This window comes from Carassius auratus, unplaced genomic scaffold (genome assembly GCF_003368295.1).
Source record: "Carassius auratus strain Wakin unplaced genomic scaffold, ASM336829v1 scaf_tig00214103, whole genome shotgun sequence".
NCBI lineage: Eukaryota > Metazoa > Chordata > Actinopteri > Cypriniformes > Cyprinidae > Carassius > Carassius auratus.
Window position 1 is genome coordinate 101,707 of NW_020527519.1, and position 23,155 is coordinate 124,861.

The following is a 23,155-nucleotide window of genomic DNA, read 5'->3' on the forward strand; positions in this document are numbered from 1 at the left end:
GGGATACAGCATTTCGTATAAAATTAATAATAATATGAAATGAAATTAAGACCATAATTACCTGCCCTTTACATATATGCACATAACAATGGTGCATATGAATTACTGGTATTAATTAAGGAATACAGGATTCTTTTCTGGGATGATAATGAACAATGAGCTAAAACGAGGGTGTACTTTATTTTGGTGGTGAGTGTGTGTGTATACAGTATGTGTGTGTCTTTGTGTCTCATACATATCAGCAGATCCAGGTGGTGATGAAAGTGATCTGCACCTGCACTGCTCAAACCCCTCTGCATAGATAAACCTCATCAGAAAACCTGGAACACAAATACTCTCTCTCTCTCTCTCTCTCTCTCTCTCGAATGGGCTCACACACCCACAGATATCCCAATGCACATAAACACAAGCACATTCATACAGAAAAACATAAATAATGCCCCTGTGAGCAATTGATTAGTACAAATAACACACTACCTTTCACTAAATATAGCAGAGGCACTTCATCAGTCTGCATGAGTACATTTTAGTGAAAAATGACCATTTTAGATCTGAGATGAATCTTGAAGTTCTGCTGTTGTATTCACACTACACAGTGAGTGATGTTTTCCCCACCTAACTTCAGCTCACAGACTGATGTTAGGTTTACCATAGACCTGACAAGTACATTCAGCAAAAGAAAATGTTGGAGGGGAAAAGTCTAACTTTAATATCAATTCCAAACAAATACAGTTTTAATTGGCAATCAAAGAGATGGCTAAAATGTATTACTTGTATATAATATATATATAATATATATCATACAAAGAGTAGACTGATGACACAAAGAGACTGTGAAGCATTAAACCAGCCTGCTTCCATTGCCAGTATCTTAAGGTTTTTATTTTGATATAAAGAAGCATGTTGACAATGATGTTGTCCCATTTTAAAATGTGACAGCTCCTGTATACAAACAAAAGTTTGACTGACCGATGTATTCGTTTAGACCAACGGCAGATGGTCCGTCTCGCCTCAGCTCCCTCACATATGCTGACCTGATGTAAGAGCCAGATTGGCAGCACCTGGAACAGGTTCAGCTCTATATAGCGTTCTTGGTGTCACTCATCCATGAGCATGAAAGAAAGAACGCTTCGACTGTCAGTGTGGTATGTCTATATAGACTCTTCTCAAACCCTGGTGCAATATTTTCATCTGAGTCTTTCTTCGTCCACGAGCAGGGGGTCAGTAAAGTCAGTAACAGTTTAGACTCAAAGCTGTTTTTATGTTCTATTGCAGTAGGCCAGCACTTTTCATGTCATATTGAAAGGTCTTGAGAAAATGTCAGGTTGGCAAATCTATGAACATTCACCACAACGTACATGCTTTTAGGAGTTACAAATATTTTAAGAAGGGATAGTGTAAATGTCAAAATTACAAAAACGTTAATAATAACAACAATAACAATAAAATTAACAATTATGCGCTGTTCAGGCTCATTTTAGACCCCAAATTAAGGTTGAACATTTTTTTTTACCTTTGTCTAAATGACTTTGTCAACACTTGCTACCTCTTAAAAAAAAAAACAACCCTGGATTGACATCAAAATAAGGGCCAGCAGACTGAAGACTGTCAGGGAGCTGAACTCCTTTTCTCCCCTCTTCTGCCCCAGGCACCACTGAACTTTGACTTTGAAACCCCCCCCCCCCCCCTCCCAGATCCCACATCCCCAGGTCCCCCCCCACAGCATTGGTCTGCTCACTATCTCATTCAGCATGGAACTGACTTCATTCCACAACCTCATCAGTCAAATAAAATAACTGCTCTTGAGCCCTTTGTCACTTTAATCAGACTAAATAAGCTTTTTCTTGCTCCAAAAATCTTTTATCTGCACTGTTGTTCACTTCATTGATTTGCACTCTATCTGCCATGTGCCTTGCGCTGCTTTATTTAACTTTATTTTTACATTTTATTATATGTCTTTTTTACATTCCCTTATTGTATAGTTGTATCAACATTTTATATTTGATCTAGATTTTTAGGCTCTACTGTTAATGTAATCTGTATGCACCGGGGGTCTGAGAGTAACGCAATTTAGATTTTCTGTATGTATGTACTGTACATGTGGAAGAATTGACAATAAAGCAGACTTGACTTGACAAATAAATTTCTAACCTTTAAATAATGTGTTTGTTTTTCTGGATCTATCTATCTATACCTATATGTCTACTCATCCATCCATCCATCCATCCATTAATTTAACTGCCTACACATCTCTTGAAATGCTTCCAAAATGAACCTTACAGTCTACTGCTAAATGCTTAGCACATTCGTGGGCATTTTCACTTTTTTTTTTATAGAAAAACAGATGGTTGGGCTTTCAGGAAAGTGGGACAGGCCAAATATAGACAGCAGCAGTAAATCTTCGTCAACAACACGCTTCTGAAGCGCTATAGAGAATCTCACAGTTTGAAATAAGAGTTTATAAATAACCACAATACTGCCAATAGAGCCATATAGGAGACAAGAAATAGTCTTCAACACCCTCAGAGCTGACTGAAAACAGTATGCTAGATCAGAGAATCCACTCTAACAACTCGCTCACACATGGCATTGCATCAAGTATAAACTGTAAAACAAATCACACAGAACATTACCAAAAGATTTAGGAAGCAGAGACTGCTGCAATGGGAATCTTTTTTTAATTTCATATAATTTACAAGGCAACGACCCCCAGCAGGCCATGAAGAACAAGTACCAAATACTCTCAATGCACATTCAGGAACATGTCAAGAAAACAAATTACAACACAACACATGATACAGAAATTCTCTTGAGGGGCAACTGATTTTAAAATGCTTATAATAATATGCTGGAATATACAGAAACTAACCAAAGATCTTTATAAATTCAAAAATGTTATTTAATTATCTTAGTTTTGTTTGATTTTTTGTGTCGTTTGTGTGGAACTGAGAGAGGAGACCAGTCTGAGTCATGTTGGGTGATCAATAAAACTGGTTCCATATTTCTGTTACGATACTCAAAAGACTAATATTATATGTTACACCCTTTTCCTACAGCTACTTTTCAGTCCCATTCACCATATTCAGGCTAAATTTACATTTTGAACTTTGCTAATGCATTCGCAAGAGCAGCTTTTCTGCTAGGCCTAGCACGTAAGGAGGTGATGCTTCTCTTCAATTAAACTACAAGAATCATTCAGTTTCTATGCCAAACTATAAATGGAAATTCACAATAAACATTACAAATGAACCCGAAGGCAACGAACACTCACTGTAATTGCTTTCCCATTATTTTAATAGAGCTAGAGGGGTGAATCACAGTAAAACATGTACAGGTCATATCTTACCATTTTTGTTGTTGCTTTGAAATTATAATTTGCATAGGCAGCAAGAATCCCTATTTGTGTACCATTAAGATTATTTGCATTGTGACATTATTTTAAGGACATTATTTCCCCCAAATTCTCAGGATTGCAATGTATCCAGATTTTTTTTTTTTTTTTGCATTTTGATATAATGTTCGCAACCCATTTTACTTTTGTATTGTATTTACTGCACAGGCAAACAATTCTACGTAGCAATGCAAAAATTCATAATGGCTGCTTGCATATTGGATGCTTAATTTTCTTTCCACAAAATATAATAGTTTATTGTTCCTCTTGGCTTTGCGGTGAAATAATGACCCTGTCAGTCTTTGTGAGATTCACCCCAAGAGAAACTTCAGACAGGGCCAAGAATAATCAGCTAGAAAAGAATGAGATAAGTCAAACATAACATGGTATATGTGAACCACTTCAAATAGACTGCATTACAAATAGAAAGGACAGGGATTGGTCATTGTGTCACAAAAGATAACATCTTAAATTAGACAATTTAGATTCTTTACAGAAAACATGGCTTGGAAACTTCTCAGTACATATACTGGATTTATATTATTTACATACAATACAGTCCTCCATATAGACTCCACTGTTAAAGCCCAGGAAGTCACCTGGATCCACTTGCATTAATGTCATGCACTATTTATCAGGCCCTTCACATCCCTGTTACCTTCACGGAATGTCAGTCATTATTACGATATGTAGTTAAAGGGGTATTTACCTCTCGTCATAGACAGACTGAACATCACTGCTCACATTCTGAGTGTGTGTATTGGAGTGTATGGTTGTGTGTACCTCCTTAATAAACCTCCGACACAGGTAGCAGAACAATCAGGATGTCAAAGCCCCCCTAACGCATCTGTCATTTGCCCATCAGCCTCTGAAAATCATAAACAAGTGGCATCCACATGTACAATGCTGCATACCGTGCCAGGAAAGGTCCATGTAAACGCTGTGTCTGAACATGCTGTCCTTATTGGCAGTATACAGATTTTCTGCTGATGGGACATCTCAATATGTTGAGGCAGGTTTGGAAACCTGAGTGTATTCAGGCAAGACCCAAATCCTGATGATGCATTTGGATGGATCTGAAAAAGCCAGCACTTCATCTATGGGTGGGTTCAGAGAAAGTGTAAGGGCAAAAACCTGATCTTCAACCTCAGTGTACTCATGCTTGATCATTTCAACATGTTTGCTGCTGTCCTTTCACCACAATAAGTTCTTTAGTATGGTTCTTCTGAGATGATTACACATCTCTGATCAGACTCCACATTCACAGACACACAAATAAACACACACAGGCATATTTTTTTCCTTAAATCCAGGCACAATGTTCAGAGGCATCAATCCGAACATCAATCTAACACCGGTCATCCTCATCAGTGTCACTGAGAAGCTCGCAGCCTGACGACCCCGACGTGGCTTGCGCTAGTCGTTTACGGAAATGTCCGTTAGGCACCTGCCAGGTGTGACGTAGTTGTGGAGCGGAGCTGATGGTGTTTGAGCGTCCCAGGCTGGTTGCTATGGCAGTCTCAAACGTGAGAGTCTCCTGTACACTACTTGAGTCCGGACTGTTAACGTCCTCCTGCAGGGGCAGGTATGGCTCCGAGATGTAGCGGTGAGGGGTGGAGTGGGCCATGGCAGTTCCTGGCCCAGTCCCGGTTGGTTCCTCCCCTTCTTCTGTGGGCTGGGCCAGTGATTGTACCTCCCCCTGTGTGGGATTAGCGCGGCACACTAATGGAGAGTAGGAGATGTGGGGCCGAGGCCGAGAAGGTGTCTGTGGGAGTTGACGGCGCCCTCGAGGCGTCCCTGAATCAGAAGTGGAGGGAACTGGGCTGCCTGAACTATTTCCCTATAGGGATAAGAAGAGATGGGGTAAATGCTTATGGGTAAATAAAGTGAGAGAGATAGAGAGAAAGTAATGAGATGATGGAGGGAAGAAATAAAGGCGTAATTATGTACATTACTGTTCAAAAGTTTGGTGTCTCTAAGATTTTGTAAAGTTGTGGACAGAAGTTTTTTATGCTCACCAAGACTACATTTATTTGATCACAATTAACAATAAAATATGATTACAATTTAAAATAACTTATTTTAAAATGTGATTTATTTCTTTCATGACGAAGCTGAATTTTCAGCAGCCATTTCTCTAGTCTTCAGTGTCACATGACCCATCCAAAATCATTTTATTTAGCTGATATGGTGCTCAAGGAACAAATAGAAAATAAGTTGTGCTGCTTAATATTTTTTTGTGGAAATCATGATGCTTTTCAGGATTCTTTTAAAAATAGAAACTTCAAAAGTTATGCATTTATTTGAAATATAAATCTTCTGTAAAATTGTAACATATTTTTACTGTCACTTTTGAACAATTTAATTAATCCTTGTTGAATACAATTATTCATTTCCATCCCTAAACTTTTAAATGATACTGTAAATCAGTGGGATATTTTGACCATTTAAATCCAATAACTTAAAATTAGCACCATGATTTTATGACAATACCCGTTTGTTCAGATTAGAAACCCTTAGCATTTCCTTTCCAGCAAACAGTAAGTATTCTGCCAGGTCAGAGGGTGTGCACATGTGTTCGTCTCCTCACCTGTCTGAGGGTCGCGTGCTTCCTGCCCTCACTGGGCGATCGAGAGTGGCGTCTCTCCTGGGATTGACTCCTTTCCTCTGAGTTGCAACGAGACACATCTGGAGACAGCAGGTGTCTTCGCTCTTTAGACCGTCCTCTCTCTTTGTCCACTGGCTCCCGCAGGTTTGACCTGACAGCTGCACATGCACAAGCACAAGCATAGGCACATTAAGTGCAGACACAAAAATAAACATAAATGTGGCCATAGCCTGGGCATCTTCATAAAGCACATGTCCGATATCAATCCTGGTCCTGGGGACCCAGCAGTTTGCACATTTTGTATGTCCCTCTTATCTGATACACTCAATTTATTGAACTTTCAACTGATGAGCTGATTTGAATCAGGTGCCTTAAATAAGGGAGAGACCCCCAAGACCAGGATTGAATAAGGTTTATTATTGACTCTGTACCAAAGTACCAGTGCTGTTGACGTCCCTACTGCAAACTGACCTCTGAAGCTTCTTTGCCTGGGTCTTTCCAGACGGTCTGGGCTCACCCTCTCTAGCGAGAACTCTTCCTGCCAGTCACCATTCACACACTGATCACCGATCGTGGAGAAGGAGCGCTTCATCAGTTTGCTCTCTGAAGACACCTGCAGCACATGCACAAAATACAAAAACACACAGAGAACAAACAAAACACACACACAAATCCCAAGAGCACACATGCATCAACAAACAGAACACACAAACGGAGACAGAAATGAAACAAATTCATGTTATGCTGTAAGGTTTACACATTGTCTCTTTAAAACCGGACATAGTGACATTACACTAAACAATGTAAATGAAATGAGTTTCTACATAAAAAAGTTTCTGAACTGAGCTCTAACAAAGACAATCACCACCTCCTTACATTCCCTGCTGGAAAAAAAACTGGTAGGTCAAGCTGGTTAAGATGGTATGTTTCTGGTAGACTGCTGGTCCCTACTAAATTTAACAAGGTGGTCCACCAGTTTTAAACAGGTTAACATTGGGCACACCATTTAATCACCATTTAAAACATTTTAGCCCAATTAAATCATTTACAATATTAAAAATGATTTTATACACTAATAATATATATTATATTTATATAAAAGATCAAAACTAAGTCAAATATATAATATATATTCAGAATTCATATTTTAAACACTATGATTTCATATTAATATTCTCAGAGGTTTTGCTATATAAACATGTTACCAAACCAAATCAGATGGTTTTAGTTTGAATTTCCAGCAGGGTTACACATTACATTCCCACCAAATCACAAACTACACCTTTCTAGTCACCGCTTCCTTTCTCTCTTTGGAATCAACTGCAAAGCTAACGCTAACCACAGAGCAGATTTAGACATAGTTGCTAGTCATGGCTAGGCTATGCGAACACAGGTAGTACCTGTGGCTCTATCGCCAGGCGAGGCATGGAAGAGGCTCGGATAGAGACGCCTCTCCCCGGCACTTGCAGAGGATCAGCCTGCATGCTAGTGGGGCACTGCGCACTGCTAAATTCTTTGTGCTCTGGCACCTACGCAGTTAGAAGGAGAAAAAACGGGGAGGAGGGAAAGACATTCAGTCCACAACACTAAGCAGCTCTAAAGTCCCACTCACACCAAGAGCGATAACAATAGCTATAACGATAACTATATTTGCAATCACTGCAGCATTTGTTTTTTCAAGCGTACACACTCCAGTTTTAAGATTAACATACAACAATGTATAGTGACCTACTGTTGCTTTACGTTTCACAAAAACACCAAAGGAGAAACCGATATTCTACATGAGATAAAAATGAAAGAGTTGTGCGTTTGTAGACAAATTTTATTTATACTTCTGTATGCGTCAGTATCAGTTTTTGCTGTTGCACTTACACGGCTTTAACCAGCAGATGTCTTCAGCATGCCTAGTTTTGAGCATATTAATAAATTCATTAACAATGAATTTAACTAATGCAGTCAGTGTAGCGGAATAAAAACAACACAGTCTTTTTCAATGCAACTCCAAAGGAGGCAAGACTATTATCTTGTCGAAACTAGTGCTGTATACATGAGGTATTTTTTATGTTTTCAAGTTTGCTCTGTAGAACTTCTGTGCAATGTCTTCTGCTATTTTAATATGCAAGCCCTAAATTCAAATGAAGTATGTCAGTGTTTTACTGTTCATCAGCTGTAAAAACTGTTCTGAAATTGATCCCAACAGTACTGTTTTTCTATATCGTTATAGTTGTGGTGTGAACTTTGCTATTCTCCTAAATTTAGAATGATTTTTAGAACTTGTTTATCATTGCCGTTCTTGGTGTGAACAGGCCTCAAATATCATTGCACCAAGTGTGTCATTGTTAGGCGTGGACATAGAATAAAAATGCAAGGTTATGTACTAAAGTCAAAATAACCTGGCTAATCGTATACGCCTTTTTAGCAGCAAGTATTTATTTAAAGATAATAAAAGATAAGCTTATATCCAGAAATGTCATAGAGGAAAAGTAAAGCGGCAAGAGGAAAGCACCATAAGCACAACAGAGAGCCAATATGTATAAGCAACTCAAAGGGGGTGTAGAAAGTTCCAAAGCAGAAGCCACACATATTGTGCATACACACAAGCACTCTTTCACAAAATAGTTCCAAACATAAACCAACGTAAAATCCCATAAGACATCTAGAGTTATATCACAGTTCATGGCAGAGAGGCAAAGAAAAAGCTACCAGGAGGGGTAGAAAATAAGAGTACAGATAAAAGCAGAGAAAGACATCTAAGCTTGTGTATAACTGTTCACTGGTTATATAAGTGCTAGAAGTTATCTGGACCTGGCAGTCTAACCTTGAGAAACCACATCAATACACCCTTCCAAACTTAGAAAAAACAGCTCTCTAAAATCTCTCCCTTTACAAGGCCAGAAGGCAAATAATAAAGGGATGATAATAAAGCTGCAAATGTGAAAAGAGAATGAGTTAGGAAAAGTAGAAGCATCAAGCAGGATTGTGAATCAGGGAGGAGATGTCCATGCAGATAACTTTCTGATAGATTAAATATCACATATCTCAAAATTAAGACTCTGAAAATGTTGTTTCACTTTTCTATACCTAAAACTTTTACAAATTGATCAGTGTCTGGCTGTGAGGTATTCAGACCCTGTTACAATTTGTTTCAGTTTTCCAAACTGAATTATTCATAAATTGGTAGGAAATTGACTGAGAATGAGCCTGGATTCACATACAGTTTGAGAATTTTAAATAGATTGTGAATTTGAATGTTGTTTTAGAAACGAGTTATCAGGTATTTCATGCACATGTATAAAATAATGAATAAAACACATCATGCAAGACATGTCAAGGTGAGATGTATTTCTTTGTGTATTTAGTTTCTCCTACCATACTCTGAAGGTGATACTGGTGTTGGTATTCATCCCTGTCTTCCATGCTGTCTTGGGCCAAGGGCTGCATGAAGAGATCTTGAGGGGAGATGGGACTCAGTGCCACAAACCCCCCTCTACTCCTGAGGAAAGAACAGAGAAACTTGTCAATTATGCTCATATTGGCTTGCACCACAAATAGGTTGCAAACTGTGGGTCCAAACATTGTTTTTGGCGATCAGAAATACGATTTAATCACAATTCATTTCAAATGTTTGCAACATCCTGATATAATTTAATTTAAAACATCAAGACCTGAAGCTGACCCAAGCTAGGGCAGGCCTACATTTTCATTTTAAGTAGGGGGATATGAACATTTGATGCAAAAAAAAAATATATATATTTTTTTTATATAGCATAACATGTAATCCATAAGGAAATTGTATATTATGTTAAACTATATATAACATTTTAATCTTTATAAAAAAAACTGTGATAGAGAATTGTGTCAATAATGTTTTAAAATACTGCACTCTTTAGTGTATACACAGTGTATATACAGGAGCAGACCAGGGTTATTATTAACCCTGACCCTATAAGCTAAAACTAAAACCATGACAAAACATTTTCACAACTTATAATTTAGATTAACTGAAATATATTTCAGCTAGTTGCCAAAGCAACATTTCTCATTTGAATTGAATTTAAGATAGCACTACATACTAAAACAACAAACTAAATTAAACTAAACTATTATAGAACTTTAAATTCTAGAACTATATATTAACATATAAAATAAAATAAAAAACTAATAAAAATGACAAAAGCAGAACAAAAAAACTACTTAACTAATATAAAATCTAATTCAAAATCTTAAAAACTATATTAGTGTATCAATGATACTAAAATAAGACTGGCTCAGACAGATACAGGGCGAATGTACTGTAAGTACAGACACACACACACACACAACATGTACAATTACAGGGCAGATCCTGCACTGTGGGACAGGAATGGCAGAGCTTTGGCACTGCAGAGAATGTCCTGTGGCAGTGAAGATGCATCCATGCGTTGGAACATCGGTGCATGTTTCTGCAAGAAAACATTAGATGAAACAGTGATCCAGTACCCCTAAAAATTGTAAAACTTTTTTATATTTAGGAAATTTTCACTTCAAATTGAGATTTAATTATGTGTCTTCAGTAGAATGAACAGCATTCTATACAGTTAGATATACATGTGGCATTGGCAATGTCAATGTTGCACGCTGATTGAATAGGAATAAAAAATGTCTTTAGCTCTGAAGTTCTAGTGCTGTAGAAAGTAAAAGACACTTTACCTGTTCCTCAAGCTGTTGCCTGAGCTTCTTAGCTTTGTTCTGCTTGTAGTAGTCCATGATCATCATGGCTGCATAAATCTTCCCAATGGTCATGTCACTGGCTGGAAGAAAGATTTGTTTGTTGTGGACAACTAAGATTTCTATGCTGGCTGCAAATTACACTCACTTTCAGGGGAGTTAGTGGGCGCCCCTAGTGGCCAATAATGGCACCACAAGCTAAACTGTCAAGTTTGAGGTGAATAATACTCAGAAAATGTAAATAAAATGCTGTTAAATATTTTAGAAAAATTTCTATATTTATCTCACTCAGATCTCTCACCTTTGTGTATGGGTACAAGCAGATCAAGAGATTTTTGGGAGAGGTGTGGCCAGATGACACTGATTTCCTTCTGCAACTCTATGTCCATCTGACCCCTGTCCTCACCCCCTGTTACACAAAGACCATTTAACTAATATAACTGTGGAAAAAAAAAGACATCATAGGATGTTTGATCTTTACAAAACTGAAAATTAGCTGTAGTGCAACCTCGAGCAATTTTAATGTCCAGCGCAGTGCGTATCAGAGCCATAAGAGTGGAGGTGAAGTGGACGGACATGTCTTCATCCACTGGCATGTTCATCAGAACCAACCGCTGAAGGAAGTAGCCATAAGGACAGAAGACAATTTGAAACACAAGTATTGCAAAGCTTGGGAGTGAGCATGTTTTTTAAATAATGATCTAATAGTCATCTAGTTTTAGTTGTATTTTAACTTCTACAGTTAACATTAAGAAGACGTCACAACATCACATATTCATGCACACAGTTGAAACACATATATTGGATAGCGACAGATTAGAGATTTATGCATTGAAATAGAAAAAGGATCACACTTAATGAATATGCCCTTTGCAATATGTCTTTAACACTGGAATAAATGTGAGGGTTATGATAGTGTTTTGAAGACGTTAAGGTGACATATTCAAATAAAGTATCACTGGTGGATGTTCAGGGACTTCACGGTAGGATGATTAAAAGACAATGACAAAGAATAACATCACTGATCTTCTACAAATTATTATATAACTATATGTATTTTAATTATTTGCCACACAGTGGTCCTAAAACCCTTAAGTTGTCACTGCATTAGAATTAAAAAACTAAACCAAATGCAAACTTTTATCTAACTTGTATTAAACAAATCATTCTCACTTGATTCAGTAAGCTTCTACATAATGCAAATATTCAGAATTCATATTCTTTTAGTTTAAACTGTCCAAATATATCTTCAGGACACTGTAACTACAGCCCCAAGCTTGAGCCTCTTGAAACCAAGCAGACTTGATTCAAATCGTAATACTGCAGACTACCTTATACGCCACTTTGGAGGGGCATTTCTTGCCCAGGCCAAGCGGGTGGCGACATGCAGGTCAGCATCTCGTACATATCAGTGTAATGAATACGGCCACTAGGAGGGGGCAGTCACCAGGGGCAATGTGATGAAGAAGAGGAGGAGGAAGAAGAATTGGGCATTCCCAAGGAACGAGGGAGGAGAGGAAGATTGGCGTAGAGGAAAAAGGAAACAACAAAAAAGATAGAGGGAGAAGGAAGAGACAGGAAAGGGAAGGTCATTTTAATGCGTTTCATACTTAAGAAAAGAAAAACTGTCAAAAAGGGAAACATCAGGTAATTAAACATAGAGGTGAGGTCAGGTGGAGGACTTTCTATGCAATGCCGGCATAGAAGAGGCTAAAGGAGAGAAAATATTAAAACAGCCAAAGATCTGATGAGTCAAGCAAGTGGATCTGAGGATTTGACTGGCTGAAAAGGAAGTACTGCTATTGTAATAAATTAACCCACAAGGAGCATTGTGCTTAGAGTCAGAAATTAACAAGGGCTCTGGTGAAAAAAATTAAAACATAAAAAATAAAACACTTTAAAGTTAAGACTTATAAAGTTAAGAAAATATATGTTTTTTTAAATGTATGTGTATATAAATAATATTTATTAAATATAACAGATACATCATAAAAATATAGGCTAGTGAAATATAAAAATACTACATATGTATGTATGTGTGTGTGTGATTAAATGTAATATTTAAATAGAATATCAAACATATAATTGTTTATATAATGTGTTAGATTAAATATATAAATGATTTAATTCTAATACAAAATATAAAATAGTAACATTCATGTTATTTATAAAATAAAATAAAAATATGCCCTCATAAGCCAAATAGCAAATATTTCCCCTTTAAAATGAATTGCAGTATTATTTTATTAATTAAAGTTAATTTATAAAGTTAAGTTAATGTAGGTCAGGGGAGAGGATGAGCGTAATGTTCTCTTGATTTACAAACAGGTGAGGCAATGGCGAACATGAGGAGTCTGCCCTGCTCTAACCTAAAACCCACATTTATGCAATAGTGTTCAATAAAAGCCCCAAATCCAATTCAGACACAGAGAGACTGAATCCCTTCTGACATCCATTGGCAGTGTTAGATATTATCTAATGGAGTTCACTGATGGATGGCTCTCAGTGTCATTAACTGCAGCAGTTATTCACACTTCAGGAGCAGGACACGGGCCAAAGGGATGAGCTGTCTCTCTGTGCACTGAGCTCTTGTCTCTGCCAGTCTTTGACCAGGTGGAAGTAGCGCTGGAGTAGATCACAGAAACGAGAAGGGGTGAGGGGTGTTATCTAGTGAAGGAGTGGCGAACGATAAAAGCAAAGGAGGAAAGAGAGGCAGAGGGGTAGTTTTTTTTGTGGGTGAGCCAAACCTTGCATGCCACCCTGTAGGGACAATTCTTTCCAAAGCCCAGTGGAGGTGATATTGAACGAACTACTTTGTACATCTCCTTATAGTGTAGTTTTCCACTGGAGAAGGAAATACTGGCCGTTAACAGTAAATTAGACAACTTTAAAGAGAAAAGTAATAGGAGTGCATATATTTTTCATGAAATACATTTTAAAGGGGTCATACCATACATTAGTGAAGTTTTTTGTACCAAAAACCATCATGATACACCTAATCCATTTTACACCCTTTCTCTGAATAGTAGAATGAGACTACTGTAATTTTGCAGCTGTAATTTTCTCTGACAACCATTTTCTGCAGTTTAGTGTCAGTAAATGAGCTCCAAATTCATCAAGAGCTTGCTTTCTTAGTGTAATGAACTCTTTAATCTTAAAAGACCAAAGAAAATGTGAAAATTCGTCATGATATGACCCCTTTAAATAATCCTGCAGGGTTACAAATTAGAGTAAAGAAAGATACAGAAACATTAATAACAAAGCAAATTTCCCTGTACATTTTTCAAACATGACATTAGGCATACATTTAAAATACAAATGTAAACCAACAATTGTATGTATTAATAAATACCTTATGATCAAATAAATATGTTGCAGAATGAGAAAAAAAATAAAAAAATAAAAATATATACTGTGTTGCATGTGATCAGCTGTATCTCTCACCATGCTGCACGGTCATACTCTCCCCAGATCCGTACAAACTCATCCAAGTGGTGAGGACCCAGAATGGACGAGTCACGTGTCAGGTACTCAAAGTTATCCATAATCACGGCCACAAACAGATTTAGCATCTAAAAGAGAGTTAGAGATGTGAATAGTGACTGCGAAATACACAGAAAGCAGAAAGGTATTCAGAGTGAGCTTCATGGTGTTCAGCAGTGGCGGATATTTATGTTATCAATGATACTAGTTTCATCTTGTTTAAAATCTCACCATACATGTTTTATGTGGCAAAAAAATTGGAGTTGGGTGTGAATAGGTTTTGAGTGTACAAGTGTGTAACACTGAGTGTTTGTGTCATTAAAATGTACTGCGTCTCACCAGAAAAGAACTGAAGAAGATGAAGGAGACAAAGTAGAAGTATGCAAAGTCGGTACCACAATCTTTTTTCTCATTTGTTGCTGAGTTGTTGAGAGACTCATCTTTTTCACATTCCTTTTCTCCTAAACACGATAACATGATTTCCTGCCACGACTCACCTGTTGCACTCCTAAACACACACACACACACACACACATATTTACGTATATCATAAATTAAGTCACATTTATTCATCCCCAAAGGGTGGACTGCTTCATTGTATTAGTTTCCTAGTAAAATAATTAACATGCCATAAAATGTAGCACCCATTTTTTTACAACAAAAAAAGAAGTTGATCTTACCTAAACAAAAGCATGAGTGCACCGAAAAATGTCTTAAAGTTATTATGTTCGTTGATATGGCTTTTTGGATTTAGCTTGATGTTGCCAAATACCTTAAAAAGTAAAAACACATAAAAAGTGTCTTGTCACAATTTCAGGCTTAACGAGGTAAAGTAATAAAAAAGGTGGGAAAAAAACAAAGGAAGAGATAGACAGAAGAATATAAAAATGGACAGTCTGGGGATAAAGACAACCTTTACCTGCATGCCGATGATGGCATAGATGAAAAACAGCATGGCGATTAGCAGGCAGACATATGGAAGAGCCTGCAAGACAAAACTCATATTAAACACTGAACTCAAACTCTAAACTCAACTCTTTCATTTAAAACATATAATATGTTGCTTCTCTAATTTTACATGAAAGTATAGCTGAAATCACAGCACAGCTATTGTCTTTATCTTATATATAGCCTATTTGATTTCATCAGACGACGATTTGACTATAAATCCGGATTTTTATGCAGATTTACTTCTCGGAAGGGAGAGCTGTAGTCTTAGTGGGTCGCATTTCAGTCAAAATTCAATATTCATTTAATTTTCATTCCATTGTCTGACAACAGAAACAGTAAAATATACCAATGAAAACAGTTTTATTGAGAATATAGCTGCATCAAAATACAATATGTGGGCATAGAGAGGGAAACAAATGTAATAAAATAATAAATGTAAATTTAGCATTTTCAGAAGAAGTGAGCTGCCCTCTCCTGCAAATAATGAAAACAGGCTTGTTTAAGTAAATTGCTCTGTGAAAAGAAAGAGAAGTAATGGGAACCTGGTATTTCTATGTTCTTTTTTCATGTGTCTAATAGACATGAACGAGTCATTTGAAAAAACATCCATGACCTTTGAAACATGTCTAGTTTACATACTCTATGTGGACTATGGTTCCACTAATAATAAGCATACATTTGCATAAAGCATCCATATTTAACCATGCCCTTGTTGATTAGAGTATTAAAAATGTGAAAAGTATTAATTTAAGGTACATTTAGAGCAAATAAAAAGCTGCAATTAAGTTGCAATTAATCACTACTTAACTCATGATGGTCATGTGATTAATTGTGATTAAATATTTTAATCGACTGACAGCCCTAATTTATGTACATTACGTGAATAAAAATAGCTCACACACAATGCTCACTGCAAATAGAAAAAAATGTGCCTCTCACTGTAAAAATGCCTGACCTTGAAAGATTGGACAAAAGTCCAAAGCAGAATACGGATGGTGTAGCCCTGACGCAGAAGTTTAATCAGCCGAGCTGCCCGGAATAACTTCAGGAAGCCCATATTAAAACTCTGGAAACCAATCAGAACACAGAGGTGATTGAATATGCAAATAAATACTGGACACAAACCAATCTGGATACAAAGGTCACAACTTGTTGAAATAAATGCTGAGCACATAGCAATCACAAAGAAGCTTGCTCATGCAAATAAATACTGTCTAAAAAGAAATTAGAATAAGGATGTAATTGCTCATGCATATAAATACTGGCCACAAAGAACACATACTGTTTGTGAAGCTGATTGAGTTCTCACTTTTGTTGCATTGACTTTGTCAACCACAATTTCAGTGATGCTTCCTAGAACTGTGATGAAGTCAAATATATTCCATGTGTCTCTGAAATAATTCTGAAAGATATAAAAGTAATAATGATTGCTAGAAATGCATTTCATATATATATATATATATATATATATATATATATATATATATATATATATATATATATATATATATATATATATATATATATATACCGTAAGTGGACAACCATAATGGGTAATACCGCTACGTGTACCGCCGCTGGCGCAAAGGGACAGATTGCGAAATGAATGTAATTGTAAAATGTTGTTTTGTAAAAGGAGATGAAAGCACAAAGTAAAACAACAATAACATTATAATATAACATTGTAAAATCCTTAAAAACGTGGGACAGTCAGGCTACAGTCTACGCATCAAAAATTAACAGAAAGACCTTTACACAAAGGCTCTTATGCATGCTATTGTTATTAAACAGTAATTTCACATTTATATATATATATATATATATATATATATATATATATATATATATATATATATATATATATATATATATATATTCAAATATACAGATTAAAACCTAAATGTTTTCATTTCGGTTCATTCTTGGTTAAAAAAATAAAATAAAAATACTTCAGGTTCCATATGCAGAGCCAAATGAGAACGGTCCAGCATTTAGAAATAATTCTTATTAACTATGTTATTATTCTTGATTTTTCAATCTTGTGACCAAAAATGAAGTATTTTCTGTTTCAGTTGTTTGATCTTGCTGGTGCCTCACATGCACATATTCATTGGAAACAGTGCAGTCATTCACCAAGCCATTCAGTTCGAGCAGCGGGCCACTTTGTAATATTTTTCCTTATTATATATATTTTTCCATCAATACTGAAACACGCGTAAACTACAAAGCCTATTTTACCTAATGAATAATAGTTAATAGCTTCAAATGGACAAGACCACTAATAAGGAAATGTTTGGATTTGTCCCGAAGGAGCCCCAACTATTTTCTAAGATACTGAATTTGGGCTTTTCCTTAGTTGTCAGTAATCATCAAAATTAAAAGAACTACACATTTGAAATATATCAATCTGTGTGCAATGAATGAATATAATATACAAGTTTCACTTTTTGAATGGAATTAGTTAAATAAATCAACTTTTTGAGAATATTCTAAATATATGACCAGAACCTGTATTTTTTAGAATGTGGTAACGTATTACAAAGTAGTGTGTGACAAAAATGCATGTTGTTTTAGTAAAGGACTTTTAAAATATAAATTAAAATATAGGCCTAATATGTGAGAATATTGACATTTTGCATATAAATCCATGTAGCCTAGCTCACTAAAATAGGTTACTACTTTTAATGCTACTATGCAAAGTAAACCACCATTTCTTAATATAATATATATATAATATTTTAACTACAGTGTTTTTCTTTCATTTTCCCCGACTGCACCCGTCAAATGTAACACATCGGTGAAAACTGAGGCCTATTTGCAAAAATGTGCTTTGATGCACTTGTTTGGTAACTTGTGGTTAAAGCGCTACTCAGTGGTCAAAAGCTGCAAATGCACTTTGCAGACACGGCGACGGCAGCGGCGGCAGAACAACAATTTTGGTTGGCCACCTACTGTATGTGTACAATATATATATATATATATATATATATATATATATATATATATATATATAGATAGATAGATAGATAGATAGATAGATAGATAGATAGATAGATAGATAGATAGAGAGAGAGAGAGAGAGAAACAGAGAGAAACAGAAAGAAAGAAAGAAAGAAAGAAAGAAAGAAAGAAAGAAAGAAAGAAAGAAAGAAAGAAAGAAAGGAGAAATTTCTTACCACAATACCAAATGCCAGGATCTTGAGAACACATTCCACAGTGAAAATAACAGTGAACACAGTGTTGAGGTATTTTAGTACATTTTCATAGCCGTCAATAGGTTCATGATGCTGACAGAAAGCAGAAAAGAGAGACAAACAAAAAGGTTTTATTTTTTCCATTAGTTTTATATAACTTATTTTTTCTATCTATCTATCTATCTATCTATCTATCTATCTATCTATCTATCTATCTATCTATCTATCTATCTATCTATCTATCTATCTATCTATCTATCTAATAACCACATCCTGGTAAATACTCAAAACACCTTAGTAATTATTTGGTTATGTCCTAACAACCACCAAAAATGCCTTAGAAACTGTCTAGCAACACCCAAGCAGCAACAGGCTTGTAACTGCCAGCCAAAAAAGCATAGCAACCAGAAAAGCACCAAAGCAACAAATGAGCAACACCCCAGCAACACACATAGAAAACAGGGCCATTGAGAGAGAGAGTTGTGCCATCTCCATTCATTTCAATGGACAATTTTGTTTTTATGGCAATGGCAGATCATGGAGCCTCTCGATAGTTCTTGGAACTTATCGCAAAATACTATCAGCACACTTGGAGCAAAAGAGATCATCGTCGGGACAGTCTACTGGATTAGTTAGCAATGCATAACAAAACAATGAACAGCCTATTATGGTAATTGTAAAATCAATTCACTTAACGTAGTTTCATCTATCATTGTGTAATTCGAGAAAAGGCTTATTTTGAACTTCCTATTGGTGTTATCTTTGTAAAAAAGTGCAAACACCCAAGTATGATTACATCACTTTTTTATTTATGTATTTTTTGCTGTTGTTGTAGTCTTTACAGTCATATTTAGATTTTTACCCCTGTTAGGACAATCAGATGATGCCAACTCTGTACCAACATACAAACGTGTTTTTGTAACATTACTTCGTCACAATTACATATGATAACAGATTTGTAATGTACAAGCTTTCATTTACAAGGACAACATGATATGTGGATTATAAGAAATGTGTTAATAAATACACTGTTGCAAATAAGTGAATAGCAAAAGTCAGTATGCATAAAATATGACTAAATGCGTAAAAAATGTCTTGAATTGTTTTCAGTTTTGATATATTATGAATATATTTATATATTAAAAATTGAAAGGTGCAAAAGAATGGAAAACATGAAAGTATAACTCTATTTAATTAAATCTTATATTTCACGTATTTGCAATATAAGATTATATTTTCTACTAATGTCACTTACAAATAATGTCAGGCATCACAGTAAGCATCATTTTACACATATTCAGGTCTGGAGCCATTCTAATGTGGACACCCATATTTCACGATCTAATTAAAACCTGGAAGGATGCTAGTATGCCAATAAAGCACTCTGAAAACTGAAACTAAAAAACTAAATGAATAAGACAGACAGATAGAAAGAAAGCAAGCTGTTCACTGCAATAGCTAAAAATATCTGTGCTCTATTACTCTCTCTGTGCTTCAGTGTCAGGCAGACCACTGCAGACATGGTGACTAGTGGAGGCCGACCTCTAACTCCAGGTGAAATTAGTCACAGGAGATGTCAGGCTAAAGCTAATGAGGAGAAGTTAAATAGTAGCTGGTGCTTCAGATCAATATTTAATAAGCTGTGACTCATGACTGTCTGGTTTTCTAGCAGTATCACAGCCCTGGGTTCACCAGCAGGGACTGAAAAACAGCTAAATCAACCTAATTTATTTGGACAAATACACCCACAGCGAAAGAGGTATTGTCCCAGGAATACTGACAGGCTTAAAAGTTTACATTTCATTTCCATAAAGACATTTAAAAGATTAATAATCCTTACATTTCTGTCATCATATTTAAGGGATAATATACCGTTATTGCAAACAATCCCTTTCAGCTTCAGCATAACTCAAGTGGAGGGTATTTTTCTAATTCTTTTGCATGGCTACTTATCAAATAAATATATAAATAAATGGAGGAATTTTTTTTATTATGGTAAAAGAAAGATCACAGTGCAGGAACATAAAGAAATGCCTCCTTACCTTCATCATGAGAACGATGGTGTTAAGGGCGATCATTGTCAGTATGGTGTATTCAAAAACAGGAGACACCACAAAGTGCCACAGCCGGTACTGTAAGGTCTGTCTGTTCTGGGGCATGTAGCGAGTCAAAGGTTTGGCACTGATGGCAAAGTCGATACAAGCCCTCTAAGAGAGAAATATAAAGTAAGAATGTTTATGGAACACATTTACAATTAACCTTCCAAAAGATTAAATAAAATCGCTCACAATTTTCTGCAAGATTCAGATCACAATGTCTGAGAAAAAAAGCTAATATGACATTATTGATGGCCAAAAAATGGTTTCAGGTTCCAGTGACCATAGTATGAACAAAAAATTCGATGAATATGGTAGGGCTCAAACTGTGTAGAGCGCATGCCCTTTTTGTCTGTACACTCTGAAGTTTGTGAGTGCTTTTTTATTTTTATTTTCTTCAATAAATAAATGCTATTGGTCACCCTTTATGTCTGTCTGTCTTGTTTTAGTCTAAATCTTGTTGAATCCGCTCAAACTGTCAGTAAAACTTCATAACTCCACCCCCTCTATCTTGACTGAAAGAACTGAAGTTCCACAGCAGCTGAACAAAGTCTTGCAAGGATAAATAAAGATCTTGTATTGTTGTAAAATGTACTTTACAACAAGAAAAAACGAGAACCCATATAGCTACAACAAAACTGTTAATGAAAATGTAATGTGATGCCGCCATTTTAATGACGGACAAAATGCAAATTTTGCACAAATTTGTTGGTCAAAAACCCCGTAACTGCATTTGAGTTTGGCATAATGCAAGTGATCCTCGTCACCTAGGAAAAATATATTGCTAAGAAATTTCTTCTTTGATTCATGATTGCTGCTATACTACAAAGTAGAATATGAAACCATTAAGTTTCCTAAGAAGCAATTAATAAAATACAAATGCAATTCTAATCTCAATTAAAAGAACCAAAGACTTAAACTACTTCAGTCTTTGTGCATTGAATTGATTTAATACACAAGATTCACAATTTGAGTTGAATTACTGAAATAAATGAACTTTTCCATGACATTCTATTTTACTGAGATGCACCTGTACATGAACTTGGCTGGATTTGCAACACAAACATAAAAACAGTTGAAGAGTAACCTCGTTTTTCTCCAGACTGCACTCCTCCATCATTTTGTCACCCTGCTCTTGGAAGGTGATGATGATGAGGGCCACAAATATGTTGACGAAGAAGAAGGGAAACACCACAAAATAAATGACGTAAAAGATGGACATCTCCATTCTGTTTCCCTGACTGGGACCCCGGTCCTCCTCGGTCACATCCACAGAGTGCTGCAAAACTCTATAATTCCAAAGACTTTAATTACAAACAGACTATATACATTTATCTATGCTTTATTATATTTGGACACTCTGTGTCTGGAAAGTTACCTCTAGAATAATGGCTCTCAACCGGGAGGCCGCAGCCCAATATGGGGCATCATTGATTCTCCAGAGGGCCATGAGAATTAAATATATTCAAATAATTCCTAAATCTTACAATTATTATGTTAAATTAAACAATTAACAAAACACCAAATCTCTCCCCTGTATTCTGTGATTGGTTCGGAGAAGCCCAAGCCATTTCTTTCAGTGCTGAACGGTGGCTCAAAACATGCCACTGCAGGAGCATATGATATGCAAATTACAGCTCTTGGTTGGAAAAAACAAACCAGCGTCATGCTAGTAAAGTTTTGACTGGTGATGACTGTAATTGAAGTACAGTAGCATACAGGAGTCGTACATTAGGCGCACGTGAATCTGTTATTACTGATGCACAAACTAGCAAGTTTAAGCAGAGCTAAACTTGTACTTTTACGTCGTCAAGAATGTCTGCAGTGATATTTTTTTGTAAATATTTGCAAAAGAGAATAGTAAATAAGAAAATTGTTTGTGTGTGCGGATGGTGGTTGGACAAGGGGGTTTGCCGTTTTGATGTGGGGGGAGAGGGGCTTTAGGGTAAAAAGGTTGAGAACCACTGCTCTAGAAAGTGATGAGTTTCTGAATTAGCAGATATCAGCACACAGCTTCTAGAAAGGTGTTAAGTAGAATGTTAATCTTGTTAAGGTGTTAATAAGTTTGTCAAAATGATAGAGTGTGAAAACATGTATACTAAAGTTGGCTCTTACTGTGGCCACCCTTCTCCAGTGGATACAGTGAAGAGAGTCAACAGAGCCCAGATGATGTTATCATAATGAAAATCACGTCTCTTCCACTCTCGTTTCTCCTTTTTCTTGTCTTTGTCATAGTCAATGTAGTAACCCCTATAAAGCATTAAGAAAAAAACATTTTCCACATCATTTGCAGGGAAGATTTTGTGCTCCTAAAATGTCATTCTTCTAATCATAGCAGCATTGACATTTTCTAGTCTTCTGAGCACTGAATAATGTCTGAGAGGTTTTAGAACAAATTTTAGAATTATATTTAGAATTAATTTTGCAGCAATGGGCACGCACTTGCACTCGTTTTCTGTGTCCTTGGAACTGTCGGTACAGTAGTAAAATTTCCCTTTGAAAAGCTGCACTGCAATGACTGCAAATATGAACATAAAGAGCTTGTAGACGATGAGGATGTTGAAGACATTTTTTAGCGATGTGACCACACAGTCAAACACGGCCTGCAAATCAAAAAGGGAGAAAGAACAATGACAGATAATAACAATTGTATTATTTCTTTTTAAGCTTTATTGTTATTTCAGTTTTTATTTTGGTAATTTTAATACTTAAACATGCTATTTCA

The 23,155-nt window shown here is 36.1% G+C and overlaps 1 protein-coding gene across 3 annotated transcripts in view; it reads right to left on the reverse strand.

Annotated features, from left to right (window-relative positions):
• Window positions 1-2,670: 2,670 nt before the first annotated feature.
• The window catches only part of LOC113091165 (probable voltage-dependent R-type calcium channel subunit alpha-1E), a 42,762-nt gene continuing 22,277 nt past the window's right edge, over window positions 2,671-23,155 (reverse strand). For 2 of the 3 annotated variants that reach the window (XM_026256610.1, XM_026256609.1), the window contains 21 exons: window positions 22,873-23,033; window positions 22,546-22,680; window positions 21,518-21,719; window positions 20,377-20,541; window positions 18,317-18,427; window positions 16,450-16,542; window positions 16,096-16,206; window positions 15,109-15,174; window positions 14,870-14,961; window positions 14,529-14,697; window positions 14,151-14,278; window positions 13,454-13,550; window positions 11,215-11,320; window positions 11,008-11,115; window positions 10,689-10,789; window positions 10,335-10,441; window positions 9,369-9,492; window positions 7,400-7,528; window positions 6,471-6,612; window positions 5,982-6,157; window positions 2,671-5,231 (listed from right to left, as the gene is read on the reverse strand). In XM_026256610.1, coding sequence (XP_026112395.1) covers window positions 4,740-5,231; window positions 5,982-6,157; window positions 6,471-6,612; window positions 7,400-7,528; window positions 9,369-9,492; window positions 10,335-10,441; window positions 10,689-10,789; window positions 11,008-11,115; window positions 11,215-11,320; window positions 13,454-13,550; window positions 14,151-14,278; window positions 14,529-14,697; window positions 14,870-14,961; window positions 15,109-15,174; window positions 16,096-16,206; window positions 16,450-16,542; window positions 18,317-18,427; window positions 20,377-20,541; window positions 21,518-21,719; window positions 22,546-22,680; window positions 22,873-23,033 — 3,015 coding nt within the window. In that variant the 3' untranslated portion in view covers window positions 2,671-4,739. Of the gene's footprint in view, window positions 5,232-5,981; window positions 6,158-6,470; window positions 6,613-7,399; window positions 7,529-9,368; window positions 9,493-10,334; window positions 10,442-10,688; window positions 10,790-11,007; window positions 11,116-11,214; window positions 11,321-13,453; window positions 13,551-14,150; window positions 14,279-14,528; window positions 14,698-14,869; window positions 14,962-15,108; window positions 15,175-16,095; window positions 16,207-16,422; window positions 16,543-18,316; window positions 18,428-20,376; window positions 20,542-21,517; window positions 21,720-22,545; window positions 22,681-22,872; window positions 23,034-23,155 lie in introns of all 3 variants that reach the window. The other variant, XM_026256608.1, reaches the window with a different exon arrangement.